Genomic DNA, 23,703 nt, shown 5'->3' on the forward strand with positions numbered 1-23,703 from the left:
CAGTCGTCACCCTATATATACATCAAACTTACAGTCTCAGTGGCTCCTACTATATCCAGTCGTCACCCTATATATACATCAAACTTACAGTCTCAGTGGCTCCCACTATATCCAGTCGTCACCCTATATATACATCAAACTTACAGTCTCAGTGGCTCCCACTATATCCAGTCGTCACCCTATATATACATCAAACTTACAGTCTCAGTGGCTCCTACTATATCCAGTCGTCATCCTATATATACATCAAACTTACAGTCTCAGTGGCTCCCACTATATCCAGTCGTCACCCTATATGTACATCAAACTTAGAGTCTAAGTGGCTCCCACTATATCCAGTCGTCATCCTATATATACATCAAACTTACAGTCTCAGTGGCTCCCACTATATCCAGTCGTCACCCTATATGTACATCAAACTTACAGTCTTAGTGGCTCCCACTATATCCAGTCGTCTCCCTATATATACATCAAACTTAGTCTTGGTGGCTCCTACTATATCCAGTCGTCACCCTATATATACATCAAACTTACAGTCTCAGCGGTGCCCACTATATCCAGTCGTCACCCTATATATACATCAAACTTACAGTCTCAGTGGCTCCCACTGTATCCAGTCGTCACCCTATATACCGTATTTTCCCTATTAAGAGCGCCTCCTCTAATAAGGGCGCCCCCACGTATTTTGCTGAAAAAAATCAACTAATTTCATACAATTTTTGTGCCAAATTGTGACGATTTTTCTCTGCAGACGCTAATGAAATACAGTTTTACATCAATCTGATGCCTAACACAGATATCTAATTAGCTTGTATAAACACTAAATTTATTGCACTGAATAACTTGCCAAGTATTTACACATAGAAATAGCAAGAACGCCATGTTCAAAACAAAACGTGTCACTTGAATGTCCCACACACGTGTATGGATGAAGACTAACTGGCAACAACATTTTAGCGATGTCTGTACAGGTTTTATGAATACTTACTGTATATCTATGATAAAGGTTCCTAACTAACAGTAATATTATCATTTCTAAGCATTTTATTGTGTGCTCTTGTCGGTATTCCCCATCTGCCACAAAACGAAAGTAGCGATCGAAAGCACCGTCCGCCATTTTGTGTACGCAAGGTAAACAAACAGGCTAGCATGAAATGCAAAAATTCCGTGAAACAGACATATTTAACCAATGTTTAATACTTCTGGTGCATACATTTCTTCATTGTAATGTAATTTCAATACTTACTTGACTTCAAAACGAAAGTTGGTTATGATAAGTTTCAGAAAAATACGAAACTAAAAGCAAGATGACTATAGTCTGTTTCAGAAAAAAAAAACATCTAAAAATGGTCTCAAATAACCGCGTCCCCCTCAGTCATTTACCCGCGCCCGGCGCCCTCATTAGGGAAAATACGGTATATATCAAACTTAGTCTCAGCGGCACCCACTATATCCAGTCATCACCCTATATATACATCAAACTTACAGTCTCTGTGGTTCCACTATATCCAGTCGTCACCCTATATATACATCAAACTTACAGTCTCAGCGGCACCCACTATATCCAGTCATCACCCTATATATACATCAAACTTACAGTCTCAGCGGCACCCACTATATCCAGTCATCACCCTATATATATACACATCAAACTTACAGTCTCAGTGGCACCCACTATATCCAGTCGTCACCCTATATATACATCAAACTTACAGTCTTAGTGGCTCCCACTATATCCAGTCGTCACCCTATATATACATCAAACTTACAGTCTCAGTGGCTCCCACTATATCCAGTCGTCACCCTATATATATATACACATCAAACTAACAGTCTCAGTGGCACCCACTATATCCAGTCATCACCCTATATATACATCAAACTTACAGTCTTAGTGGCACCCACTATATCCAGTCGTCACCCTATATATACATCAAATTTACAGTCTCAGTGGCTCCCACTATATTCAGTCGTCACCCTATATAAACATCAAACTTACAGTCTCAGCGGCGCCCACTATATCCAGTCGTCACCCTATATGTACATCAAACTTACAGTCTCAGTGGCTCCCACTATATCCAGTCATCACCCTATATATACATCAAACTTACAGTCTCAGTGGCTCCCACTATATCCAGTCATCACCCTATATATATAAATATCAAACTTACAGTCTCAGCAGCTCCCACTATATCCAGTCGGTCCCTTATAGCATGAGGCAGGGCCAGAGTCTGAATAGGGGTCGGAACACTAAAACCATCCTCTTGTAGTGCCAGCAATACAGGGGCTGGTACATACATATCCTTCCAAGCTGTCATATCTGGTAAAAACATAAGATATAAATATAAATCTTTTTCATACAAGATAAAGTGACAAATATATTAAAATAATTATTGTTCTCATTTCCATAAAAAAACAAATATCAGTTGAAATTTGAGACAGATCGCTTTAGTACTTTCTGAGAAATAGCGATAATAATCTTCAATTATCAAAACCCAAGATGGCGGCCTGTTGGCCATCTTGTTGACCGATCAGTTCCCAAATGCAATATGCACTACTAGGGACCTACGGGAACCTGCACATGCAATTTCAGACAGATCCCTCATTTCTTTCTGAGAAATAGCGGTAACAATTAAACTTCAATTATCAAAATCCAAGATGGTGTCCTGTCGACCATCTTGTTCATCGATCAGTCCGAAAATACAATATGCACATCTAGTTAGGGGAACCTGCTCATGAAATTTGAGGTAGATCCCTTCATTACGTTCTGAGATATCGCGGTAACAAACTCCAATTATCAAAATCCAAGATGGCGGCCTGTTGGCCATCTTGTTCACTGATCGGTCCCAAAATACAATATGCACAACTAGAACCCTAGGGGAACCTACATATGAAATTTGAGAATGATTCCTTGAGGACTTTCTGAGAAATAGCAATAAAAAACTTTAACTACCAAAATACAAGATGGCTGCCTGGCGGCCATCTAGTTGACCGATTGGCCCCAAAATCCAATATTTGTAACTAAGACCTCAAATTTGAATAGATGATGGTGGGTTAAAAACAAAATGAAAAATAAATCTGACATTCGCTTTAACTCAAAACTATGGATCTCCAATGACATCATTACATAATCCCTAACCTGCAGCAGCAACATCTTTTATTTCTGTAGTTCTATTTTCGTCACTTTCTTCTGCAGCTGGTATCACAGATTTATTTGACTTCTTTTTCTTCTTTGAACTTAGTCCTTCCTCTAAAACTGTAATATACAGAGACATGTATACAGTTACAACTATGTATTAACTGAGACATGTATCAGTTATAACTATGTATTCACAGAGACATGCATCAGTTATAACTATTTATCCACAAAGAAATAAATTCAGTTATAACTATTTATCCACAGAGAAAGAAATTCAGTTATAGCTATTGATCCACAGGGAAATGAATTCAGTTATAACTATTTATCAACAGAGAAATAAATTCAGTTATAACTATTTATCCACTAACTATTTATCCACAGAGAAATCAATTCAGTTATAACGATTTATCCACAGAGACATAAATTCAGTTATAACTATTTATCAACAGAGAAATAAATTCAGTTATAACTATTTATCCACAGAGAAAGAAATTCAGTTATAGCTATTGATCCACAGGGAAATGAATTCAGTTATAACTATTTATCAACAGAGAAATAAATTCAGTTATAACTATTTATCCACAGAGAAAGAAATTCAGTTATAGCTATTGATCCACAGGGAAATGAATTCAGTTATAACTATTTATCAACAGAGAAATAAATTCAGTTATAACTATTTATCCACTAACTATTTATCCACAGAGAAATCAATTCAGTTATAACGATTTATCCACAGAGACATAAATTCAGTTATAACTATTTATCCACAGACACATAAATTCAGTTATAACTATTTATCCACAGAGACATAAATTCAGTTATAACTATTTATCCACAGAGAAATAAATTCAGTTAGAACTGTCTATTCACAAAGACATGTATACAGTTATAACTGTCTATCCACAGAGACATGAATTACAGTTATAACCGTATGTGTTCACAGAGACATGAATACAGTTATAACTATATATGTATTCACAGAGACATGAATACAGTTATAACTATATGTGTTCACAGAGACGTGAATACAGTTATAACTATATGTGTTCAAAGAGACATGAATACAGTTATAACTAGAGCTGTTATCGTAGAGAAAATGTGCATCGCGATATCGTAAAAAATTGATGATATCGTCACGATAATATCGCGATTTTTGCCGTGTAAAATATAAAAGGAATTTATGGAAATATAAGTCATTGAAATATGTCATGTTTGGGGGACCAATCATGAAAGTACAATATAGAGTGTAATTTGTAAATAAATAAAGTGAAACATTCATCAAAATGAACGTTTATTTGTGATACTTTTAATTAGATGTTTGTTTACAAGTAAATCAGATTCTGTCCGTGTCCGACAGTGCAATGTTTTTGTTTAAGAAAATCAATTTGTCAACATTGTCTTCGGACAAACTAGCCCGTTTGTTTGTTAAGGTGTTCCCTGCGCAGCTAAAGATCCTCTCTGACGGCACGCTTGTTGCTGGAACACACAGATATTGTTTAACATACACAGAAAGATTCGGGTAGATGATTGCCCGATCTTTCCACCATTGTAACGGATCGGAGTTTGTGTCAGGTGGTGATCTAGTGCACTCTGATATGTACCTTTCTATTTCCTGACGAATGATTTGTTCTTGTGTCAGGGATTTACGTTCATGTCCGATAAATAAGATGTCACCCAGAAAATCTTGCAAAGTTGACGTGGTATCCATCTTCGCACGCTTTGGTTCAGGCTCCGATTCGCGGTCAGGCGAGTGATTGACAGTGTCTAGCTGAGGTAGTGGGGGCGTGGCCTCGGCTCCTGATTGGCTATTAGTACTAGTGTTGTCGACTGGTTCAACTTTCACCTTGATGGGACAGGTTTTCTGACACAAATCACGAGTGATCATTTCCATTGTTTCGCCGTCGATAAAAATGTCATGAAATCGCGGATCCAGTAATGTACACGTGTTGATGAATAATTGGACTTCATCTGACTGATACCGAGTATTGAAGTCTTTCAACATTTCATTTTTCATGTTTGCGATGATGTTAGAATCATCCTCACACGGTTGTAAGATAGCCGCGATTTTTTTCAACATCGGAACAATAATTGATGCTGTGGGTTTTTTTCCCGCGGACACATACTTCGCTACGCTGTCGAAGGGTTTCAACAGTTTGATCGCTTGATTGATAATGTTCATTTCTGTAGCTGTGAACACCATGCTCCTATCATCCTGTTTCCCACCGACATACGACACTGCGGAAACAGCAGGTTCTTGTTCCACGAAACGGGAAAGCATGATGAGCGTAGAATTCCATCGAGTTTCCACGTCAATCAGGAGTTTATGCTGGGGGATTCCGAGCTGTTTTTGTTTCTCTCGTAGTTGCTGTGCCGATATATGGCTCCTACAGAAGTGGAAAAATAGTTTTCTGACTTTCGCTGTCAGTTTTGAAATATTTTGAAGTTTAAGTCCCTTTTTCACCACTAGATTTAAACAATGCCCTAAACATCCCATATGAGGCCAGCCTAAGTGCGTTGAAAATGTACTCATCATATTAGCAGCAATGATCAGAAACCGCAAATGGGTCACACAATAAAATTGACGAATCCATTTGTGATAGACACTGCCCGCTGACTTTCGATTGGTAAACACTGCTTTCTGTCCAACACATTAGATAAGGTAGGTTGAAAACAAGCTCCTGTATTTTTCCCTGCAGCTGAATTTTGAGGATATCGAACGGTGTAATGATAACGGTTTAAGTGTCCATTTAAGTTTGTTGTATTGCCGCTATATTTTACAGCTGATTTACACACACGACAAATGGCAGACTTCTTATCCTTGTAACCTCCTTCATTATCCTTTTCAAAACCAAAATACTTCCAAACATCAGAAGTATTCCTTGACCAGAAATTTAAGAGATCATCGGCAGACATCTCTGATTAAAATGACACTTTTTTGACCTGGCTGCAGCAGACAAGCCCCTTAAACTGAAGTGGTATGACCCATATTGTATGCAGTAGCTACAGACAGATACCCGCGGCCGCAGACATTTAAATAGGGAAGACAGGTTTAGGCTAAAGTGGACTAGTCCGACCGACTTTTCACACAAGGTGACACGGTCGCGACCACACTACACAATGTATAACTGTGTTGCTATTTTAGTAAACACTGACTGATTTACCAATATTCGGCGAGATGCTTTCAAACATTGTTTAACTAAATTGTCAACTTGTAATCAGTTTCCTTTCCAATTAACACATGATGGGTTACGGCTGACGACGATATCGTAGATATAAGTTTTTTAACGATATCATCATATCTTCTTTACAATCATGATATATCGCGATGCCGATATATGATAACAGCTCTAGTTATAACTATCTATTCACAGAGACATGCATCAGTTATAACTATTTATCCACAGGGAAATAAATTCAGTTATAACTATTTATTATTCACAGAGACATGCATCAGTTATAACTATTTATCCACAGGAAATAAATTCAGTTATAACTATTTTATCCACAGAGAAATAAATTCAGTTATAACTATTTATCCACAGAGAAATAAATTCAGTTATAACTATACATCCACAGAGACATAAATTCAGTTATAAATATTTATCCAAAGAAATAAATTCAGTTATAACTGTCTATTCACAAAGACATGTATCAGTTATAACTTTTTATCCACAGAGACATGTATACAGTTATAACTGTCTATCCACAGAGACATGTATCAGTTATAACTTTTTATCCACAGAGACATGTATACAGTTATAACTGTCTATCCACAGAGACATGTATCAGTTATAACTTTTTATCCACAGAGACATGTATACAGTTATAACTGTCTATCCACAGAGACATGTATACAGTTATAACTGTCTATCCACAGAGACATGTATACAGTTATAACTGTCTATCCACAGAGACATGTATACAGTTATAACTGTCTATCCACAGAGACATGTATACAGTTATAACTGTCTATCCACAGAGACATGTATACAGTTATAACTGTCTATCCACAGAGACATGTATACAGTTATAACTGTCTATCCACAGAGACATGTATACAGTTAAACTGTCTATCCACAGAGACATGTATACAGTTATAACTGTCTATCCACAGAGACATGTATACAGTTATAACTGTCTATCCACAGAGACATGTATACAGTTATAACTGTCTATCCACAGAGACATGTATACAGTTATAACTGTCTATCCACAGAGACATGTATACATTATAACTGTCTATCCACAGAGACATGTTACGTTATAACTGTCTATCCACAGAGACATGTATACAGTTATAACTGTCTATCCACAGAGACATGTATACAGTTATAACTGTCTATCCACAGAGACATGTATACAGTTATAACTGTCTATCCACAGAGACATGTATCAGTTATAACTGTCTATCCACAGAGACATGTATACAGTTATAACTGTCTATCCACAGAGACTGTATACAGTTATGTCTATCCAGAACAAGACATGTATACAGTTATAACTGTCTATCCACAGAGACATGTATACAGTTATAACTGTCTATCCACAGAGACATGTATACAGTTTATAACTGTCTATCCACAGAGACATGTATACAGTTATAACTGTCTATCCACAGAGACATGTATACAGTTATAACTGTCTATCCACAGAGACATGTATCAGTTATAACTGTTCAGTTATAACTGTCTATCACAGAGACATGTATACAGTTATAACTGTCTATCCACAGAGACATGTATACAGTTATAACTGTCTATCCACAGAGACATGTATACAGTTATAACTGTCTATCCACAGAGACATGTATACAGTTATAACTGTCTATCCACAGAGACATGTATACAGTTATAACTGTCTATCCACAGAGACATGTATACAGTTATAACTGTCTATCCACACAGAGACATGTATACAGTTATAACTGTCTATCCACAGAGACATGTATACAGTTATAACTGTCTATCCACAGAGACATGTATACAGTTATAACTGTCTATCCACAGAGACATGTATACAGTTATAACTGTCTATCCACAGAGACATGTATACAGTTATAACTGTCTATCCACAGAGACATGTATACAGTTATAACTGTCTATCCACAGAGACATGTATACAGTTATAACTGTCTATCCACAGAGACATGTATCAGTTATAACTGTCTATCCACAGAGACATGTATACAGTTATAACTGTCTATCCACAGAGACATGTATACAGTTATAACTGTCTATCCACAGAGACATGTATACAGTTATAACTGTCTATCCACAGAGACATGTATACAGTTATAACTGTCTATCCACAGAGACATGTATACAGTTATAACTGTCTATCCACAGAGACATGTATACAGTTATAACTGTCTATCCACAGAGACATGTATACAGTTATAACTGTCTATCCACAGAGACATGTATCAGTTATAACTGTCTATCCACAGAGACATGTATACAGTTATAACTGTCTATCCACAGAGACATGTATACAGTTATAACTGTCTATCCACAGAGACATGTATACAGTTATAACTGTCTATCCACAGAGACATGTATACAGTTATAACTGTCTATCCACAGAGACATGTATACAGTTATAACTGTCTATCCACAGAGACATGTATACAGTTATAACTGTCTATCCACAGAGACATGTATACAGTTATAACTGTCTATCCACAGAGACATGATTACAGTTATAACTGTCTATCCACAGAGACATGTATACAGTTATAACTGTCTATCCACAGAGACATGTATACAGTTATAACTGTCTATCCACAGAGACATGTATACAGTTATAACTGTCTATCCACAGAGACATGTATCAGTTATAACTTTTTATCCACAGAGACATGTATCAGTTATAACTGTCTATCCACAGAGACATGTATACAGTTATAACTGTCTATCCACAGAGACATGTATACAGTTATAACTGTCTATCCACAGAGACATGTATACAGTTATAACTGTCTATCCACAGAGACATGTATCAGTTATAACTGTCTATCCACAGAGACATGTATACAGTTATAACTGTCTATCCACAGAGACATGTATACAGTTATAACTGTCTATCCACAGAGACATGTATCAGTTATAACTGTCTATCCACAGAGACATGTATACAGTTATAACTGTCTATCCACAGAGACATGTATCAGTTATAACTGTCTATCCACAGAGACATGTATACAGTTATAACTGTCTATCCACAGAGACATGTATACAGTTATAACTGTCTATCCACAGAGACATGTATACAGTTATAACTGTCTATCCACAGAGACATGTATACAGTTATAACTGTCTATCCACAGAGACATGTATACAGTTATAACTGTCTATCCACAGAGACATGTATCAGTTATTATATAAATACTACCTGCATTAGAGGGTGACAGTGCCTAGTGTCACCCCGAGGATATCACTGTCACCCGAGGCAAAGAAACAAAACTAGTTTTCAAGTATTTGCAATATATTGAAACATTTTAACTGATTTTAGCAAAAGTCGAACAGTCGGCAGCAGAATAGCATATCAGTTTCTACTCAGTAGCGCTAACTATCACTGCATTATAAAAAAAAAAAAAACTCACAATAAGCATTTAGTGAAAATTCTTGTTGTCTTGTCTCCTGCATTTGTTAAAATCTTTTTGTAAATCTCAATGAATTTTGGTTTCGTCCCGTCGTCTGTTTACAACATTAGCAACATCACGAAGATGCTTGAAATCGCATGTCTTCCGTACACCTAATCACCGACGGGTTCATAAAACCAACATATAGCGCTTTGACGGTAAGCGAAAAGATGTGAACGGAAAGCCGTCCTTAATATGATATTTTTATTGATAAACAGACTAATTTGGCAAAACTATTACAAAATAGCTCCAGATAAATTTTGAAGCATTGCTTCAAACAAGAGGCCCAGAGGGCCTGTATCGCTCACCTGGTTTGTAATGTCAAATCATGTTCTGAATACAGGTTCATTGTTTCTTTTCTGAAGGAATCTGAATATTTACCTCTTATTTCCCTATTGGGCCCAGCCCCGCCTGACCCCGGGGGGTCAGAGTCAAAATTTATACATGTTCTGTTCCCCTTCCCCCAAGGATATTTGTGGCCAAATTTTGTTGCAATCCATGCAGAACTCTAGGACAAGTAGTGATTTACAGGATTTACCTCTATTTTCCCTATTGGGCCCAGGCCCTCCTGCCCCTGGGGAGTCAGAGCCAAAATTTATAAAAGTTCTGTTCTCCTTCCCTCAAGGATGTTTGTGGCCAAATTTGGTTACAAGCCATGTAGAACTCTAGGACAAGTAGCGATTTATAGGATTTACCTCTATTTCCCCTATTGGGCCCCACCCCTCCTGCCCCCGGAGGGTCAGAGCCAAAATTTATACAAGTTCTGTTCCCCTTCCCCCAAGGATGTTGCTGGCCAAATTTGATTAGAATCCATGTAGAACTCTAGGACTAGTAGCGATTTAAAGGAAATGTTGACGGACGGACGACGGATGGACGGACGACGAACGCCGTGCCTCGGGCCAGGTGAGCTAAAAACAAAGATGGCGTCGAAATAAGAAACGAGTGCGCATCTTTTTCGGGCGGTTAATATTTTGCACTGTCAAAAATACACTATCACCCGTTGCTAGGGGGTTGCTACGAACATGTCTATTGTTTCCTATTGTTCTAATGTTACCCGCCGTGTGATAGTGTAAAATACCAAATATCTCTCGACCAATCAGAATGCAGGATTCTCACTTGAGGTATAATAAAACTATTTATCCACAGAAACATATATCAGTTATAACTATTTATCCACAGAGACATGTCTCAGTTATAACTGTTTATCCACAGAGACATGATTACAGTTATAACTATATGTGTTCACAGACACATTAATACAGTTATAACTATATGTGTTCACAGAGACATGAATACAGTTATAACCATATGTGTTCACAGAGACATGAATACAGTTACAGTGTGTGTTCAATCTACGATTAATTTTCGTGGGTCCTTTTCAATGGTTTTTGTGAAAACAATGGGTCCAACAGTGTTATAGATACCCATTCCCAGAAATTTCATGGGTCCTTTTAAAATTCTGTGAGTCCAGGACTCGGGATGGGCACGTAGATTTATCACTGCAGTTATAACTACACTGTATATTTGTTCACAGAGACATAAATACAGTTATAACTATATGTGTTCACAGAGACATGAATACAGTTATAACTATATGTGTTCACAGAGACATGTATCAGTGATATTTATTCATCTACAGAGACATAATGGGACTTTAATTAGACATATATATATATATATGTGTTGTTGATCCAAAGATCTAATTTGACAATTTCCACAGTGATCATGTCAGCATATCGAACCGACTATCACTTCGTCATTGAAACATCCTTTTTTGGGGATGTGGATGTGGCGCAGTGGTAGAAGGTGCAGATATGTTTGGCTATAGGCGATTGGGTGCCGTAGATCGTGAATTCGAGGCCCGGATAGGGCACGAGTCAATAAATTGTCATGCTTTAATTGTTAAATTGTGTTTCTTTGATATTTAATATTTTATATATATCTACATTGTATATACATACAAAAAATAAAACTCAACAACCTTCCTCTAGTACTTTCGCCATTTCATGATGGCTCTTCAGGAATATAAATGTTTATTTTTCAAAGAACAAATTAACTCTTTGAGTGCCACATGCTTTTCTATAGAGAGTGCCAAGGCCAAATAGACCTCTTTGAAATTTGAACATATATGACGTCACAGTAACACAATCGACTATTGTATGACGTCACGTCATGGGACCGGGAATGTAGCAATTTTCGTTGTTGTTTTTTCTGTTTTTATTGACTTTAAATCAGTAACATTTCCCGACGAAGATTAGTGGAATGTCTGATAATATCATAGTCGTAGAATATAGATAATTTCGTAGTTCAAGGATGATAAAAAAATGATTGCCAATATGTATTTATATGTACTTGGGTTATAAAGTTGTGAGGAAAGACGATCATATACATAACGTAGGATGCATATTTGTCAACCTTACTGACGGTGGTGATTTGTTTCTGTTTTCATTGTAATATTGAATATAAAAATTAGAAGATGAACAAAATATTTTATAAGTTTGACGGAAATGAAACACTACGGAACCAAATCTAAATGCATATATAACAAAATGTGTAGAAATTTTTTTTTTTTTTTTTTTCTTTTTCTTTTTTGAAAAACAAGCATCCACTGCCGATTACACTGTATTTGGCTATCTATATATAGAGTTATGAAATTGGGACTCATAGAGAATGCAATTCTTTGAAATTGTTTGTTTATAAATACTCAAAAATAAACTAAAGATATACGTGTAGATATAAATACCACTGCCATAAAAATGGGATGGGGCAAATTGTCTGTTACGTACTTTTCGTTACGTCTTGCTCTACTATATATGTAAGAGTAGGGGTATTTATGTCATACAGATATTAAGAGTTGCATTCTTACTGGATATATACATATTTCTTAAAAATTGTTTCCAACACAATCTATATATATATACACTCACCACGGTAAACAATTTGTCAGATTGGAATTACAATATACATGTATACAATGAATAGCGTGACATTAAAGTCCCATAATATGTAATTATTTGCCATGAGTCTTCAAATAAAGCACATATTTCGTATGCATAATAGAACAAGAATGCTTTCACGTTGGTCACTTAATTTCAGTAACAAGTTTAGTTGATACCAACATCTGTAACAATGTCTATTTCGCTAAATACACAAGGATCTGAGAATAAGATACAGTTTATATATATAGAGACCCATATCTTCCGGCTAAGATCACTCACAATAAGCTGTTTATGTACATTGTATATTCCCGTCTAGAAAAATTATATAATTAATACACAAATGTTAACCGTCATGTTGTGAATGTTTGGTGTCTCCTGATGATAAAAATATTAGAAAAAACAAAAAAACAAACAAACAATTAAAAAAGTCAATATCAGTGAACGTTAGCTTTTGCATGTTTTTGCATGAATTGACAGTTAATGCAGCGAATTTCGTCAAAAATATTTAGTCCTAACTCAGAATCACATTAATGGATCATTTATATACCAAGAATGAGTGGTAATATTTATAAAAAGTTGTCCTGCTTGAAACATATACCCGAAATGGCACGATTTGTCGCCATTTCTCCACGAAATGTTGAGTCACGCGATCCTCTAATCTGATATCTACACGTTTATATTTGCATTATCTGGTATACCATTTGAATATTATATAATAATGTATATGTATGTCCAATTGATAAGTCAGAAAAATACGATAAACTAACCTGAACTTAAAAAAAAAACATTAAAAAATCTGTACCTATGGCACAAAAAGTCGTACAAATCCATTATATCAGGAAACAGTAGCTACACTCGCATGTCAAATGTGAGTCAAATACTAATATGTATTTTTCCCATATATATTCTAGTATATTATATGTATCTTCGAGTAAAATTTGGTTGAAATCCGTTCATAAATGAGATAGGGAAAACTCAAAGGAAAAAGTAAAAGTGCATACATTTTATAGAGAAAACATAGGCATGCCTTCAGACAATATCATGCTATCCATGACGTCATGTTATCTGTGACGTCATTGGCATTGCTGAACCGTTGAAATCTGGGTGAGGCTCTCTGAGGCCCTTTGGCACTAAAGGGAATACGCCAAGAGCCTCAATTGAGGCCCTGTGGCACTCTAAGGGTTAATGACGTCACAAATAGCGTGACGTCACAAGGTACACACGTTTACATAACAATAATATGAAGTTGCGCCATTTTTATTATGGCCTATTGAGAGTTGGTTTTAATATTTTGATAAGCTGATTCTCTTTGTTTTTCAACAAAATAATTTCTTAAGAATGTAATTGATATAAAGGTATATCATTAAATTGATCCACATATGAAAGAGTCTTATAATATAGTATCTTATGTCCAGTCTTTGTTACTTGTTACCTTGGTTAAAAGATAACACTATTAGAGATAGGGTATAACTCATGTGTATAACAAGAGATCCCAGAGGGATCTTGGCGCCCACCAAAGAATGATCTATATCTGACAAAGGAAAGATGGATCTTTTCTCTACTTTTTAAACTTTTTCAAACATACTACATATAAAATTTGAGACAGATTGCTTCAGTACCTTTTGAGAAATAGCGGTAACAAACTTCAACTATCAAAATCCAAGATGACTCCTTGGCGGCCATCTTGTTGATCTATCGGTCCCAAATCACAATATGCACAACTAGGGCCCTTGGGGAACCTACATGTGAAATTTGAGAAAGATCCATTCAATACTTTCTGAGAAATAGGGGACTCTCCATGTGAAGTTTGAACAAAATCCCTGCAGCAGTTTTTAAGAAATAGTGATAACAAGCATTGTTTACGGACGGACCACGGACGCAGGGCGATTTGAATAGCCCACCATCATCAGATCAAAATGCATTGGCCCAAAAAAAAGAAAACAAGAAAAAAACATTAAATTCATCACCTGCACAATCATGTATATGCTTATTGACATTCAAATTACGTAGAGAATCCGTTTTTGTTTGTTGCTTATGAATTGTCATACATGTTCTAAGTTCATTACTAGTTTGGCCGATGTAAAAATCACCACAACGAGAACAAATTATAGCATATATCACACACGTCGATTTGCAATTCATGTTTGCCTTTACAGTAAAATGCAAGCCATTCTTAAACACAAATGTACTACATTCAATAATAATTGGACTTGCACCGCATCTAGGTGTCTTACATTTCGAGTTTTTGAAACTTCTAATTCATACATCGCCATAAAATATTGTATATAATATTGTTAAGCATTATGTTCTTTGTAATTTAACCTGATGAGGTCGACCACATTTTTTGTTTATGAAACATTGTTGACATTTTCTCTTAGTTTTACAACTCTCGTGTTATTTCGAGATTGTCATGATGATGTTCAGAAGAGTTTGGAATGATTTGGCACCTTTCGAGTCTATTTTTCTTGTGTACACGTTCAAAAGATGTTTTACTTTTATTAAGGGCCTATATCACTCACCTGGTTTATTTATTATCGCAAAAAACTCTAATAATTGGAAATAGCAAAATTGACTCCTTTAACAATGTAAATACCAACTTTCTTCATTATCATAGAATCATATCGGCTTTTAAAAAGTTCTTATCATCAGCTGTAATTCCTCAATCAAAACTTAAGTATACATCCATTTGTAACAATTAGCGTTGAATTTTTTCTAAAGGAAAGAAAAGGTACTAAAGATTTTTATAATATTTTAATACATAACAAAGCTGTGCCTTCTGGTAAAGTTAAGTGGAACAAAGACTTTGATCTTGATGATGCAACTTGGTCTCAAATTTACAAAATTCCATTCCATTTTACTAAGAACACTATGTTACAGTGGCTACAGTTCAGAATAAATCACCACATCTTAACAACAAACACTTTTCTTTTTAAAGCACATCTTTCTGTTTCTCCTTATTGTAATTTATGTAATTCTGGAACTGAAACAATAACTCATATTCTTTTGGAGTGCAAAGAAGTACAAAATCTTTTAAATTGTTTCACAGCTCTACTTGATGTTTTATTCATTCCTTTTGGTTTCAATAAACAAACTTTTATTTTTGGTCTACATTCCTCCAACTCCATTTCCTTCAAAGCTGACAATGAAATTCTGCTAGTTATAAAACAGTATATTTATAGAATGAGATGTCTCCATAAGTCTCTCAGTACTAATGGTCTTGTCAATTCTTTAAAAGATTATTATGATACTCAGAAATATATAGCTTACAGCCAAGGAGAAAGAGCAAAAATTAAATTTGAGAAAGACTGGAAAAAATAGCTAAACTTTAACCTTTTATTTGTACACCTCACCCTGAAATATTCGCAATATGATTATCATAGATGTATACATTTTTTTTTATTATTTATTTATTCATTACTATCATTTTTTTTGTTTTACCGATATAACTTCTTATTTCTTCGATCTTCGCTTACTGTACGTGCCACTCTAAATACCATCTCTCTGTCTACCCCTCCCCTTTATCTATCTTCTTTTTCTCTCTCTCTCTCTCTCTCTCTCTCTTTCTTTCCTTTCTCTTTGTTTTTCTTTTCTGTTGTTTTTCGTCTCTCTGTGTGTATATTTGATAGTATAAGGTGTATGTGTGCGTATGTGAAGAATGAAAGTGTCCTCATTTGTCATGTCAAATGTGTTACAAAATTTGAAAAAATAAAAAATTACAAAACAATTGACTCCTTTAGGCCCACCCCACAGGCTCCTGGGGAGTCAGTCCCAATATCTGTATAATTTTGAATCCCTACACAATAAGGGTGCTACCAATGCATAATAAGTGCTATCCAATGCATGGTTTCAGATCGTGAGAAGAAGTCATTTATATGGAAATAGCTCAATTCATCCTTTTGGTCCCATTCCTCAGACCTCCAGGATTCAGTCCTTCTATTTGTACAATTTTGAATACCAATATCATAAGGATTCTACCAATGAAATATGAAAACAATTGAATTGAATGCTTAGTTTCAGAAAAGAAGTTGCTTATATGGAAATAGTCAAATATACCCCCTTTGGCAATGCCTTAAGTCTTTCTAGGGGTCAGTCCCACCATTTGTAATAGTATTATCATGAATCCCTAACCCAAGGATGCGACCAATGTAATATGCAAGATTAGAAATGCTTATAGTTAGTGCAAGTGTCAGAGAAGAAGTTGTTTATATGAAAACAGCCAAATTGACCCATTTTTACTCAATCTTCGGTCCCCAAAGGTTCAGCCCCACTATTTGTACAATTTTGAGTTACCATTCCATAAGGATGCTACCAGTCAATAATTTTTTAAATTCCAATGAGCGCTTATGAAGAAGAAGTTGATTGTTGATGGACAGACAGACAGACAGACAGACACCGGATGAGATAATAATAACAATAACAGTAATATAAAATCCACAGTGACATACCTTTGGTTTTGTTTTCTTGTTTCTTTCTTTTCCTTGATTTCTTTTTGTTTTTTGTATTCACTGGCTCTTCCTTCAATAAATCCTCTGCTAAATCTGATACATTTGAAAGTTTTTTCACATTTTCTTTCTTTGTCTTCTTCCTTTCCTTCTTTTTTTCAACTACTATTTCCATGTCAGTGGCAAATTCAGATTTATTTCCAGTTTTGATTTTCTTCTTTTTCTTTTTGCTTGAAATGTCTTTTTCACATTTCGCACTTCCCTTTTGAACCTGTTTTCAGGAGGAAAAAGAGAAATAATGCTAACAATATGCATTACTATTTGAAGACTACATTCCTCTGTTAAAATAACAGATTGTTAAATCAGTATCAATGAATATTTCTCCTTAATCCTATAAAAGCTGCATGTGACAGGTATTATCACTATTATGTTTTGCAACATTAACATTTAACCCTATATTTCTCTCAGTCTGATCTATTAGACCACAATGGAAACATACATACATACATGACATATACATATATATATGTACATTTTGTACAAGAGTCACTCTCAGAAAAAAATCCAAATTGCTATCTTCTTTATATATTGTCTTTTTAGAAATATTTTAACAAGGAAAGGCTATGTTTGAGGCTTAAAACTGACTATATGGAGCAAAGAAAGTAAACTTTAATGCACTTAAATCTGAAAATGAGAATTAGGTTGATTCAATTCAAAATAGGTCAACTACAGGAAATAGGCTTGTCACAGGAGAAATAACCCAAATTCATACTTAAATAAAATGTTGTCTTTATATATAAGTGTGATAAAATGTTAAGTTAGTGATTGTTTTGTAGGTAATCATCAAATATTTAAAATTTTAATAGGTTTTGTCCAAAAAAAAATATTTTAATGAATTTTTAACAAAACATTTGCCTGTCCTTTGAAGAAATGTCTGTGGTGCTACCACAATCATTTTGGTTCAAATGATGCATCACTAGGAAGGATAAGTACTATTATCCTAATAATGTATTACCTAAGCATCTATTCCCTATTTATTTGGCACATAATGACTTAAGTCCAAGGGGGGGAAGTTTTTATATTAAATCAAATTAATGACGAGTTTAGCTATCAATGAACATTTAAGTGTCCATGGTGTTACCAAATATTTTGAACCAAGACATGTATTTTCAATAAAACTCTTTTATTTTAAAGGAACTACTAGTTAGTTCAAATTAAAATGTTACAGTTCGTACTATGATAAAAGTCCACAAATCCGGTTTGCTTTGTTTACTTTTTCGCTTATGTGATTTTCAAAAGTTAATTCTGGGTCAATGATTACTCCAATATCTTTTCCTTTTTCTGTGAGTTGTAAATCCTTTCCAAGTAAATGATAGGTTGCTTCTGTTCCATTTCTTTGTTTTGTGTTTCTACCAACTGACATAATACATTTCTCTGGGTGCATCTTCAATAACCATTTTCAATTGGCGCTCCAATTTCCTATGGTATTCAGATCATCTTGTAATATTGATTTGTCTTCAATATTTTCAATTATTCTAAAAATGTTTGTATCATCAGCAAAAAGAAACATATCAGATTTTACAATGTCTGGTAGATCGTTTATGAATATTACAAATAATAATGGTCCCAGGACTGAACCTTTTGGGATACTCGATGTAACCTCTTTCCATTCAGATTTTGTGGAGTTTTTTGTTACTTGTTGTTTTCTCCCTTCTAAAAAACTTGATATCCAGTTGATGATTTGGTCCGAAATCTTATATGATCTTATTTTACTTATCTGAATCTTCTGTGTGGCACTGTATCAAAAGCCTTAATTTTGATAATACATATATATACAATCAATTACATGTCCATTATCCATAGCTGCCATCCATTTATCTAGCACCTCCAATATTACTCCAACAATGTTAGAGGTATAGCACGACGAGACACTTTTGGAACATTACATCGTATCTTAAACCTCTAACTTCCGATAGGCCATTTACCCGATGCTGAGGGTAACATTTTCAAAGTTTGGATTGTGACAATGTAAAACGTTTAAATCATATTTAAATTGTCATCAATGTCAAATACCTACCTCTTTTTCATAATTCAACAAGTATTTTGACAAAATCAGCCGTAAAATTCATCTAAAACAAATATTTACATCTCCTAACGTAAACTTTCATGACCCAGACAAAACTTCATGATGAAAGCGATCCGGCCGGTAAATAGAAAAAACGAATTGCAAAGTCCCCAAAACGCTTGATATGCCTTTACTTTTACTTGCATTCTGCCCGCTTGAATTCACGTTCCGTTTTTTGTAGTAACCAGCCGCCATATTTAAAACTAGGTCAAAATGTTAGGGAAAGGATTCATCATATCTAATCCTCTAAAATACTATTTTATGAGGCCTCAACTTATGGTTTTCCTAGATAAATGGAATAATTAATACCTAAACTGTAAGTACACATCGATGTTATCACTGTTAGAGCTATAGATATTGATATAATTGCATTTTTCCTTCCGCTTTCATCTGACGTCGGAAGCTGCATCAAAGAAATAGGCCTTTGGAAATGAGAGTCGACAGTCAGCAAAATGCTGTCCGATAAAAAAACGGCTGACCAGTCGACTCTCATGTTATGGGAGTACTCCAATATATAGTTGCAGTGAAGTAGATCGACCTGTGGCCTGATTCTTCATCAGGTGGATGCTTATCTGCAGACGACACAACGACGCCATATTGGTTAGCCTCGGTGTTTTGTAGTTTTGTTACTGGGGACTAGTGATAATGGATACTAAATAATTGCAACTATGGAATTTTAAAAAATCGCCTGCAAATGAACAAGTAGGCCTCATCACCGACTTACATGTTTCGTCAAATATGCTTTCATACTGCAAGAGAAAAATGTGACCAGACCTCACCTGTTTGTTTACTTTTGTCCACTATACGTGTTGTCAGATTTGGCTATATAGTCAAATCTAGCTATATATAGCCAGATTTAGCGTGCTATCGGACCTGTTTGGGTAACTGATTACTCAAATGCAGGACTGATACTTAAATGCAGGACCACATAAAACTGTGTAAGGACATCCGATCATACCAGTATACGCCTCCAGAAGCCTTAAGGCTGATATCGGTGTTAAATTGACATAATTGAATTTGCCTACATGTAGGGTTAAGGTTTAAGGTCCCTTCTTGGTTCCCCATACAGCACAAAAAAAGAAAACCGAATAATAAAAAAAATAGAGGGAGTTGAAGCTATATATTTTGCATATGTATACTGTTATTTGTAAAGAATATATTAAACACAGTGGAGTATGTGTTGACTTAATTTAAAACAAGTAATTAGTCGGTAAATACTGCAAATGTTAAACAAAATGATGATTTTTTGTGCAAATCCTCAAGATACACATTAGCGTTAACGGGTTCGGCTCATACATTAGTAGTTTGTAGTCAAGTTTATCTACTTCATGCTATGCGTTAGAAAGAATGGCACAACTTGTGCGTTCCATATTTAACAAAATATTACGACGTATTTTCGAATCCCGGAGATTCGCCATATTGGAACGATGCCGAAATATAAGCAAGTTGTAACATAGGAAATTATACCAAAACAGACATACACATAACTTTGAAATGAAGTATATATTTATTTGAGGTCATTATCGCAATATTAACAAGCGAATTTACCTCATCAGACGCAAGACTTCTTCAACATAATGTAACAAAATCGGTGTGTCGAAAGTTAGCTTTTTAAAGCACCTACCCGGAAGATACCGGAAGCTAGGAAATCAATACGGGTGGGGGCTAAACCATGTAGCCCGCCCCGAGCCCGAGCTTTTGAACCCGAGCCCGAGCTTTGGTTATATTCGTTTTTCTCCTCCAAAATAGCACGTATTAAAACAATTTTTGACACAAAGAATCTTTGAGTTATTTGTTATCGATACATATAATTCACATTTCATAAAATTAATGTGAATTTCATAAATCGACATTTATCAATTTTCTGGGGGCTAAACCATGTAGCCCGCAATGGAGCGTGACATTTTACGATTTTTCCAAATTATTAAAATAATATGCTTTTTTGACAAGAATTGTTTTCATCCAAACAACAAGTAAACCTAGCTGATCATAAAGATATAACTTTCAACATAAATATCCAATTATTTCATAACGAATTCTGCTTTTTTGGTAACCTCATTGACAAGTACCTGTCTCGCCGATCTCATTGTTTACCCGAGCCGAGCCCGAGCTAAGGGCAGACAACTCTCCGATCCCGAGCTTAATAACTGTACATGTAAAATGCACACGTTATTATTACAATAGTGATTAATGTAATTAATATAATAGCAGTTAATATGTTATATTAATATTTGAATTTTAATTAAATGACATTAAGTACAAAACTTAACGAAATACAAATGAAAATTAATTAGATAATTAACTTTATCCGTGTATGAAATAAACATCAGTTATTCATGATGTTGTTTATTTGTAATTTCAATATAATGTTGCTTATTTATTTGTAACAATAATTAGCAGAAGCTGAGTTTACCTGAATTAAGTGATAAAAGATGAACACTATTATCAAAGACTATAATTGTAACCAAATTTGGCCACAAGCATCCTTGGGCGAGGGGGAACAGAACTTGTATAAATTTTAACTCTGGTCCCCGGGGGGCAGGAGGGGCGGGGCCCAATAGGGGAAATAGAGGTAAATCCTTTAAATCGCTACTTGTCCTAGAGTTCTTCATGGATTGTAACCAAATTTGGCTACAAACATCCTTGGGGGAAGGGGAACAGAACTGGTATAAATTTTGGCTCTGATCCCCCGGGCGCAGGAGGGGCGGGGCCCAATAGGGGAAATAGAAGTGAATCCTTTAAATCGCTACTAGTCATAGAGTTCTGCATGGATTGTAACCAAATTTGGCCACAAACATCCTTGGGGGAAGGGGAACAGAACTTGTATAAATTTTGGCTCTGACACCCGGGGGGCAGGAGAGGTGGGGCCCTATAGAGGAAATAGAGGTAAATCCTTTAAATCGCTACTAGTCATAGAGTTCTGCATGGAATGTAACCAAATTTGGCCACAAACATCCTTTTGGAAGGGGAACAGAACTTGTATAAATTTTGGCTCTGGTCACCTGGGGGCAGGACGGGTGGGGCCCAATAGGGGAAATAGAGATAAATCCTATAAATCACTACTTGTCCTAGAGTTTTACTTGGATTATGACCAAATTTGGCCATAAACATCCTTGGGGGAAGGGGAACAGAACTTGTATAAATTTTGGCTCTGATCCCCCGGGCGCAGGAGGGGCGGGGCCCAATAGGGGAAATAGAAGTGAATCCTTTAAATCGCTACTAGTCATAGAGTTCTGCATGGATTGTAACCAAATTTGGCCACAAACATCCTTGGGGGAAGGGGAACAGAACTTGTATAAATTTTGGCTCTGACACCCGGGGGGCAGGAGAGGTGGGGCCCTATAGAGGAAATAGAGGTAAATCCTTTAAATCGCTACTAGTCATAGAGTTCTGCATGGAATGTAACCAAATTTGGCCACAAACATCCTTTTGGAAGGGGAACAGAACTTGTATAAATTTTGGCTCTGGTCACCTGGGGGCAGGACGGGTGGGGCCCAATAGGGGAAATAGAGATAAATCCTATAAATCACTACTTGTCCTAGAGTTTTACTTGGATTATGACCAAATTTGGCCATAAACATCCTTGGGGGAAGGGGAACAGAACTTGTATAAATTTTGGCTCTGACCCCCTAGGGGCAGGAGGGGTTGGGCCCAATAGGGGATTTAGTGGTTAATATTAAAATTCATTCAGAAAAGAAACAATGAACCTGTATGCAGAACATTACTTGGCATTACAAACCAGGTGAGCCATACAGGACCTCTGGGCCTCTTGTTTGATTTTGATATGCATCTGTTTGAGTCCTGAATGTTCCTTTACCAAAAAAAGTCAAATTCTTTTTTAAGCATACATAACTCAAGTGACCTCTAAGGCCATTTTATCTTTTGTTTCCATAAAATTTACTAATAAAACATTTCTTACTGTTCAAAATATACTACATAATTACAAGGAAATAGAGTTTTACATTATATTTATTCTAGCAAATTTTCTTTTAATAATGTCTATGATACAAATGTACTTGCCCCATGGGCCTCCATACATTGTATGGAGAAAGTAGTCCATGGCTGCCATTTTGGATTTCTTGTTCATTTATTTACAAACTTTTACTAGTCTATTTTAGATGTTTATCATTATATTATACCAACCAAAGGCATAGCATGACCTAGAAAATAACTTTTAAAAGATATTTGAGTTCCTTTTCAAACAATATATGACTTCACAAATTCTGAGGATTTGCAGCAAAATTTCAACAATTTTGTGGTACTCATTTCATTTCAGAAGTGTTTTTAAATAAATAGTTTATTCACATGGATAGTCTGTTTCCTACTGAACATTTTGGTATATAGAATGTATGTTATATTTAAGTTTTTTAACTTGTAATTCTAACTAGAAAAACACACTCTGAAAAGGGACCTTCTAC

General features: G+C 35.5%; 1 protein-coding gene across 1 annotated transcript in view; it reads right to left on the reverse strand.

Moving 5' to 3' along the window:
- LOC138326575 (ATP-dependent RNA helicase DDX24-like) overlaps positions 1-23,703 on the reverse strand; it is a 72,919-nt gene that overhangs the window by 48,973 nt on the left and 243 nt on the right. The window contains exons 2-5 of the mRNA XM_069272674.1: positions 18,434-18,619; positions 17,164-17,431; positions 3,140-3,256; positions 2,172-2,320 (exon numbers count right to left, since the gene is read on the reverse strand). Of these exons, the coding sequence (XP_069128775.1) occupies positions 2,172-2,320; positions 3,140-3,256; positions 17,164-17,431; positions 18,434-18,619 (720 nt within the window). The remainder of the gene's footprint in view (positions 1-2,171; positions 2,321-3,139; positions 3,257-17,163; positions 17,432-18,433; positions 18,620-23,703) is intronic.

The sequence above is a fragment of the Argopecten irradians genome, chromosome 6 (genome assembly GCF_041381155.1).
Source record: "Argopecten irradians isolate NY chromosome 6, Ai_NY, whole genome shotgun sequence".
Lineage (NCBI taxonomy): Eukaryota > Metazoa > Mollusca > Bivalvia > Pectinida > Pectinidae > Argopecten > Argopecten irradians.